The following is an 8,472-nucleotide window of genomic DNA, read 5'->3' as shown; positions in this document are numbered from 1 at the left end:
TAAAAAATTATTTGATAACATTTTGTATATTTTTAATAAATAAAAATAAATAGTCAATTTTATTAAATTAAATTACAAGTTTTAAGTGAAAAATAAATAAAATAAAAATATTTTGTTAATTATAATAAAAAAATGAATTCAATAAAAAATGAACACAATAAAAATGTAAAACAATATAATTTTTCTTATAATTTTGTGAATTATAAATAAGTAAAATGAAAGTATAAAAAATTTTCATTAATATTATATATGATTTTATAATTTTCTCTCTCTAATATTTGGTTATGCGCATGACCTTAATTTACCCAAAACGGATAAAAAGGATTATATATATATAAATCAATAAACGATCAGACATGAACAGAAATGAAGCTAAAAAAGATTAAAAAGGTAAGGCAAATAATAAATTCAAAAAAAAAAAAAGAGATGACTAAATATAATATTTAATAAAATTAATTACAATTTTATAAGACGGTTAAATATTGAGACGAGGGCGCCGTGGCCTTGTCTGCCTCCTTGGTTACGCCTGTGGACATGAACACGAGGAACTGACTTTAGGGACTTTGGCCGCATCCTATGTCTAATTGTGAAAGGAACTATTGTTACTTCTCAGACATGGATCGATGACAAGAGCGATGCCCTCTTCTCACCTAACTCCTGCCGAGTCAAATCAACACAATCCAACACAATCCAACTACATATTTAAACACTGTCGTCTGTGGCTTAACTAACCTTTTATTCTGCCCTTTCTTGAAAGCATTTGGAGCGGTTCATTTGATTGAAATATGAGTCAAAGTTACATGCTCCATGCATATAATAGAATTGTAAATTATAGAGATATGAAGAAAGCCTGGCGTCATAGAATCCGCAGTTGTTAAACTGGAGTCAGGATTAGTGTCTTTTTTTGTTTTGTTTGTTTCAAGGTTTTTTTTGGATGTGATATGGGTAATAACAAGTACTCATGATTATCAAAAAGCAATCAATTAAAAATTCAAAAAATATGTTTATAATCAGTATAATCAGTTGTAATTATTAATATCTCTTATTATTATTTTTATATATTATTTATATTGTTTATATCATTTATATGAATAAAAATTATGTATTTTTTTATACAAATCAAAATATTAACAATGTAGCTCTCCAGATTATTATTTTTTTAAAATTATCATGGCAAAATCACATATGTGTTTATGTTTTTATCTTATTGATTTTTCTCTTGCTCATTTGTATTGAGACAAACATTTTTATTTAAAACTACTAAAATAAAACCTCAGTAGCTACAAATATCTCGAATGAAACATTGCCTTTGAATTTGTTTGTAGCAAGCATATGTAAAAAGTAAAATAGCGATGCCATGGGCTGAGGGCAGTGCAAAAGTAGCCTTCCCCTAATCAAACTTTATTTTTCGCCTGCCGCCCTGCCCTGCTTGCCTGATTTCAGTGATCCCTTTTTCCTTTTAACACTTTATTTTTAGGCATGGCATGTCTGAACGAATGAAGCCAAGGAATGGCATGTGAAGCTACAAAGATAGCTGCTGCTCAAACGAGCGGCAATGTGATGAGAAGTGTACGCAGGTTGGGAAACCAATGGGTCCCTTTTGCATTGCAATTTTACAACCTCCATTGTTGAGGAGTCAACTTCATTGCTCTCTTTCACTCCATCAACTTCCCAACATTGGCCATCATTTCTCAAAGTGAAGGATAGAAAATTTTGCCCATTGGAGACCAAAAGGAGACGTGAGTGACACGGTCTCACAGGAGAAAAAAACAACCACTTTTGTCTGAAATTTATTCTTTTTCTTTATTCTTGCCTTTCGTTGTAGTAAAATTTTGAATTCATTGCTCAAGATTATTACTTATTATGAATTGAATATTTTCAAGATGTGCACGTGTAAGTCAGTAACATGCAAACCGATCGTGCTGGATCAATCTTTGGCAAGAATTTGAAGGCAAAAACTTTAACCTATCCAATCAAAACCACTAGCTTTTTAAATGGTGTTTATTTCCACGGTAATGAACACGGATTTAGCTTTTCTTTCAACGTTGAAATCATATATATATATATATATATATATATATATGAACCTCTTTTTTGCCTTAGTGGAAACATGGGATATTATTCCCTTTTGTTTTTCTCTAGAGCAAAGGAAGCTAATTGGTAGTTTATATTACATTATTTTCCAAGTTTAAATATATTACATATATTAAAAAATATATAAATCTCAAATTTTAATTTAATTGATTTATATAATTATGTTTAAACAATATAATTTAATAATTTTAAAATTTAAATTGTAATATATATTATCTCATTTCACATATCAAATTACTGACTTTTTTATATCTAAAAAAATAAAGATATGATTTCATTGTGTTCCACTTATCTTGCTTTTTTTTTTTTCCTTCTCTCTCTTTAATTAAATGGTAGTATTTTAATCACCCGCATATTGTCATTTGTTAGTGATGTGTCACAGAATCCAAGATATCCTGACTTAATAGGCAGATTGTGGTTTTGTCACTTAAATACAAAGAATTAAAAAAAGAAAAAAGAAAAAAAAGGAAAGGCCAAAACTACTATTTGCAAGTAAAAAATTTGCTTCTTCACTAAATTGTTTACACCTCACAAGTCACAAGCCACAAGCCACAGCAAAGTTTACCATGATCATATATTATAAATGTCACTTGCTTTGTTTTTCAGCAAATTAAAAAGGCCCTCCGATTGTGAAAAAAAAAAAAAAAAACTACCCATCATCGACAAATGGAAGCCACCTATTAAGGGCGAAGAGACAAATAATTATGAGTAGATAAGACAGTAGGCCATGGTGGGTTTTCACGATTACAGCACATGTACGTTTCCTATTCTCAAACGATCAGCTACGGAATGGAGCACCCAATCCTAGGTGATCTCGAGCCTCAAGTTCAACAAAACCAATCATTCAAATGAAAATTGTCAGTAAATTCAGCAGAGAGTAGGAAACTTTGACAACTCAACTTAATTTAATTGGTTCAGACCACACAATAAGTGTAGTCCGTGGGCTAGGAAGAAAAACCCAAAGGTCCATTACGTGGCACAAACAATGTGTGCTATATATTTCTTCCTTCTAGCTATACTGCTGCCTTGCTGCTTTGAGATTCTAAGCTTAAGCTGCTGCACCATCATGAAGGAAACACTAAGGTACTTGGCTGGCATTGCAGGTCCAAGTGGTTATGGCTCAAAATCAACTGCTGAACAAGTTGCAGAGAATTGTTCTTGCTTGGTAGACCCTCAGCATCTAACTGCTATAATCACAGGTTAGTCTTGAAATATAAATCAACTTTTATGGGAGGAGGGTGATGGAAACATTTCATCTTTAAAATCACCTTTTCTTCACTGATTCTAGCGTGCATGGAAAACAGGTTTTGTTTTCTTGTCTGATACGGATACCGAGTTCATATATGTCTGCTTGTTTCCTCAGGTTCTTTTGGTAGTCTAGCTGTTTAAGCCACCCCTTTGCTTTCTAATTTTTCCAAGCATCCTCTCTGTTTTTTTCCCATTTTCTTTCCCAGATTGTGAAAAAAATATTTCGATGTATTTGCCTGAAAATTCTTCAGCCTGTGATTTCTACGGGGTTTAGCTGTAGTATGTGAGAATATTACTTACACATACTTAAGCTATTTCGAGCCCTTCGGGATAAACTCCTCAGGATAAACTCTGAAGCAAATATTTCTGTGTCATTCCATTAACTCGGCCCACGCTCTGATCTGTAATATTAATTAATACATCTTTGTTTTTTTTTTCAACCAGTTGTTCTTTTTGTTTGCACAAAGATATGGTTTTGTCTCTTCTAGAGATATTAGTAAATAGGAATTCTTTCATTGGTTCAGAGCAGATCTCTTTTATCATAAACTTTCCATCTTGGGTTTTCAATTTTTATTTTATATATGTGGTATTTTCTATTTTAATATGTACAATATTAAATGAGTTGGATCATGTGTTGAAGGGGCCACGTCGGGCATTGGAGCCGAGACAGCGAGAGTGCTGGCAAAGAGAGGAGTGAGAGTTGTGATACCAGCCAGAGATCTGAAGAAGGCAGCTGAATTGAAGGAGGGAATTCAAAGGGAGAATCCAAATGCTGAGATTATTTTATCTGAGATTGATCTCAGCTCTTTGGCCTCTGTGAAGAGATTCTGTACTGAGTTCCTGGCCCTAGGACTCCCCCTTAACATCCTCATGTGGGTACAAAAACACCCTTTACATCATTACTAGCAATTACATTCTTCTTTTCTGTTCTTTTCAAAAAATTTAAGGGATAAAATTAAATTAGCTTTTGTTATTTTTAATTATTTCTCTCAATCTATTGAAATTAATAATTAAAAAAATATGTAATATTTTTTAATTTTACACTTATATCTCATTCATATATATATATATATATATAGAGAGAGAGAGAGAGAGTGAGAGAGAGAGAGAGAAAGAAAGAGAGAGAGAGGGTGAGATCATGAAATGCTAACAAATTTAAGATCATTTTGCAGAAACAATGCTGGCATATTCTCTCAGAATTTGGAGTTCTCTGAGGACAAAATTGAGATGACATTTGCAACAAATTACTTGGGTAAAGTAATCTTAACTTAACTATACGTAGCACCCTTTTTTTTTTCGTTAGTAAATTTTTTGTTTGTTTTATTTTTGAAATAAAGAATTTAATAAGCTAGCTTCAATTTTTTGTTTGTATTTGAATATGTGAATTTGATAGCCTTTTTCCAGGATATAAAACATACAGTCCTTTTTGGGTCCCCTCCAAAGAAAGCACCTATTGAGGCCCAAGTCTCTTCAGTTGAAGAGTTTTTATCCGCCCGCATAAGACCCGATTCTTGAAAACTAAAATTTGAAGCATTACCCAAAAAGTTACTTGATTTGGTCCATAAGTCCAGTTTATGGGTTTTTTTCTTTTTCTTTTTCTTTTTTAATAAGAATTAGTTATATTAGTGTAAAAGTCAAATACATTTTTTAATTTTTTAGATTAAAATTAAATCCAAAACACTTACTTTTAACCATTTTGATCAAAGGGTAAAAAAATTTGTAACTTTTACACTAATGTAAATGATGCCTCCTATTTGTTTTTTTTTTTTTTTCCCTAAATTTATAAGAGTTAGCACTTCCAATTTCCATGCATCAAAACGCATGCATGGAATGAGAGGCAATCCGATTAGCATCAAATTGTTCATCAAATTGGATAGTCAATGTTATGAGTTAGATGCATGTTTCAGTTGATCTTGTTATAAAGAGCCCGAAAGAAAAGAGTTTGGTTCGTAACCTTTGTTTTTGGTTTTGGCAGGACATTATTTATTGACAGAAATGTTGCTAGAAAGAATGATAGAAACAGCAGAGCAGACAGGCATCCAAGGAAGAATCATAAACCTTTCTTCTGTAATTCACAGCTGGGTGAAAAGGGAGTGTTTCAGCTTCACACAAATGCTGAACCCCAACAAGTAATTAGATCACTCACTTTCTTCTCAATTCGTGTTATAGCGAGTAGCTGAAAAGCAGGTTGCATCTTGCATGACTTACAAGAAAACACTCACTATTTCTTGTTCATGATTCATGTTCATGCAGCTATAATGGCACACGTGCTTATGCTCAATCCAAACTGGCAAACATATTGCATGCCAAAGAAATAGCCAGACAGCTAAAGGTGACAAACTTGATTCAAGTCCATTATCTTGTCAAAGTTTCTTCTCATGGTCTACAAATTTTCCTTTGTTTCCTACAAAAATACTATTATTGTTTTTTCTTTTTGGGTATTTGGGATTTGAACCCTAGTCATTGAAACTAAGAGTCCCATACCCCACAACCACTCTAACATGACAATCGCTACTATTGCTGTTTTGCAGGCGAAACATGCAAAAGTAACAATCAATGCAGTACATCCAGGAATTGTAAAGACTGGAATTATCAGAGCTCACAAGGGCTTTATTACAGGCAAGAGTCTCCTGTATCCATTGTAAACAAAATGCTTCACAGTTGCGTTTTAAAAAATTCTTCTTCATTTCAATGATGATCAAAGCTGACCAATCATCTTATAATCTATATGCATGCAGATTCTATTTTCTTTATTGCATCCAAGTTGCTGAAATCTACCTCTCAGGTTTGTCTTTGTCTGCATATCTAGCTGCCTATCAGTTTTAATATACTAAACATAAATATATTTATTTGTAGCATAATGTTAAAGTAGCAGGAGTTGTGTTGATGTTGCAATTGGAAATTGTGAATTAATACAGGGTGCATCAACTAGCTGCTATGTAGCACTAAGCCCACAAGCACAAGGGATAAGTGGGAAATACTTTGCAGACTGCAATGAGACCAACTGCTCAGCCTTAGCCAATGATGAATCTGAGGCACAGAGACTGTGGAGGCAGACCCGAGCTCTGATCCAAAGAAGATTGCAACATCAAATACCATGTTAGAATATTCTAACTCATGTTTACCCAAAATAAACTTAGCTTAGGAAGATTGTACATATAAGCATTCTGTCTTGTAAATGCACAAGACATTTTACAGGTTTATTTGGGTACCTAATAAAGGGGGCTTTTGAATCAACCCCCTATTTGCCCAATTATATGCTATTTGGGTTGTATTATTTCAGCTTATATTTACTTAATCACTATTAATAAAATGTGACAATCTTTTACATGGCTTTCTTCCTGCTATGGGTTGAAAGAGTATTCTTATTGTTTTGGACTTTTTATGCTGACTAATATAATAAACATAATGTTGTTAAAAGTTTCTAACTGTTAATGCTTTAAAAATGCTAAAAGCTAATTTATCATGTACAATTGTTGATGCTGGATTAATGGGGATCAGTTTATCATGCTGCACCACTTTATTAAAACATCAAACCATTACTTTCTTCGATATGTGCATTATTGATATTGTCAAGATTTAAACTTTAATCATTAAAATTAGAAATCCAAAATTCCTAAAAAACTGTACAGATGTTGGGCGATATTTGCACTTTGATGCTTAAATGTTGTTGGAGTAATTTAGAATTTGTTTTTACAAACAAAGGTCTCAAATTGTTACCCCCGGCCTTATTCTTTTTATTTGTCTATTCAAAATATTAGAAATTAAAAGAAATAATGTCCTCCATAATTGTGCAATGTTGAAAAAAATCTAATGTGATACTTGTATTAAAAAATTTATTAAGTACAAGAATTTTTCAATCTGAATATTAATTTATGTTATTGTCTAACACGATTAACAAAATTTGATAAGGTAGTGATTAGTCAGTAAAACTTCTACTAGTTTACAAACATTGCACGCGTGGATAACACGTGGTTATTACGTGAAACTTACGTGATTGGCATGTCATTTTAAAAATTAAAAATAAAAGAGAAAATTAAAAAATATTTTTAACAATTCCAAAAAAAAAATACAAAAAACTAAATAATTTTAAGAAAAATAATTTGAAATTTTCTTTTTAAAAAATAAAATCTTAAAAAAATTTAAAAAAAGAAATAGAGAAGGAAATCGTGGAGAAAAAAAAGGAAAAGAAAAGGGAAATAAAAAATGAGTTGGGACTAGTGTCAGTCGGTCTGCCTGAGGCAAATCTAGGTCAATTTGCTTGGTTTAGGGAAGATTAATCTTGATCATTCCCGAATCGATTGATCGACATTGATCCCACTCCTTCATCTTTCCCTTATCCTTTCCCTTTGATCTATCTACTAGTAATAAACCATTTGTTTTAGTTGAGTAAAGTCAACAATTGTATTATAATACTTATCCATATAAAAAAAAAGATCGTTGTTAGTGGATTGTGTTCAAAACAAAGGTTAGAAGTAAATTTGACTTTGTACTTGTGATGATGACATAATTGCTTGAATAAAGGGATTTATTAAGAAATGGAAGTGTCTAACTTGAGAAATATTACACATTCAGAATACCTTGACAATTTTAGAGTTCTTATTCATGGTGATTACGAAGAGAAAAATTTTGAAAAATAAAAAAATTTAAAGAAAAAAAGATGATGGTGATGAAGAATATAAAGACGAAGAAGGAAAAAAGAGCAAGAATATGAAAATGAAAAAGATGATAAAGAAGAACAAGAAAATGAAGAGGATAAAGAAGATGATATTGATGATGATGATTAGAAACCTAATTTATTTTCATCCTTTGCATTCTATTTATGTCCATTTAACTTATTTATTTTTTACTTTTGTTGAGATAATAAATAGTGTAATGATATATTATTGACACACTTTTATATTGATATTTTCTATTGATATATTTTGTTTAACTTAATTTGACTATTATTGATATATTTTATTTATTGTATATTGTAGTTATACTATATAACGAGAATGTTTTTAATAAATCTAAATATGTATATGGATTTACAACTAGATGGAAAACATTATTCCAAGGTGCTCATCAACCTGAGCCTCCATCCATTGATTCTTCATCCATTTAGCATCCAAGGGTCAGGTCTTCATC

General features: G+C 31.5%; 1 protein-coding gene across 1 annotated transcript; it reads left to right on the top strand.

Annotated features, from left to right (window-relative positions):
• Positions 1–3,064: 3,064 nt before the first annotated feature.
• On the top strand, positions 3,065–6,670 carry LOC111289924 (NAD(P)-binding Rossmann-fold superfamily protein). Its single transcript, XM_022881287.2, has 8 exons — positions 3,065–3,293; positions 3,983–4,214; positions 4,515–4,594; positions 5,318–5,471; positions 5,596–5,674; positions 5,874–5,961; positions 6,081–6,127; positions 6,261–6,670. The coding sequence occupies exons 1-8, from the start codon at positions 3,080–3,082 to the stop codon at positions 6,444–6,446; spliced, it is 1,080 nt and encodes a 359-aa protein (XP_022737022.1). The 5' UTR covers positions 3,065–3,079; the 3' UTR covers positions 6,447–6,670.
• The last annotated feature ends 1,802 nt before the right edge of the window (positions 6,671–8,472 follow it).

Source organism: Durio zibethinus, chromosome 11 (genome assembly GCF_047325235.1).
Source record: "Durio zibethinus cultivar Kanyao isolate XHJ-2024 chromosome 11, ASM4732523v1, whole genome shotgun sequence".
Classification (NCBI taxonomy): domain Eukaryota; kingdom Viridiplantae; phylum Streptophyta; class Magnoliopsida; order Malvales; family Malvaceae; genus Durio; species Durio zibethinus.
Note: the sequence above shows the minus strand (reverse complement) of the source record. Positions and strands in the feature narration are given on the sequence as shown.

Bases quoted from the DNA above. Each gene is read 5' to 3' on its own strand.
- LOC111289924 (XM_022881287.2), top strand. From the start codon at position 3,080: ATGTGTGCTATATATTTCTTCCTTCTAGCTATACTGCTGCCTTGCTGC. The intron at 4,595-5,317 runs GTAAAGTAATCT...TGGTTTTGGCAG, and splicing joins ATTTGCAACAAATTACTTGG to GACATTATTTATTGACAGAA. The intron at 5,962-6,080 runs GCAAGAGTCTCC...ATATGCATGCAG, and splicing joins TCACAAGGGCTTTATTACAG to ATTCTATTTTCTTTATTGCA.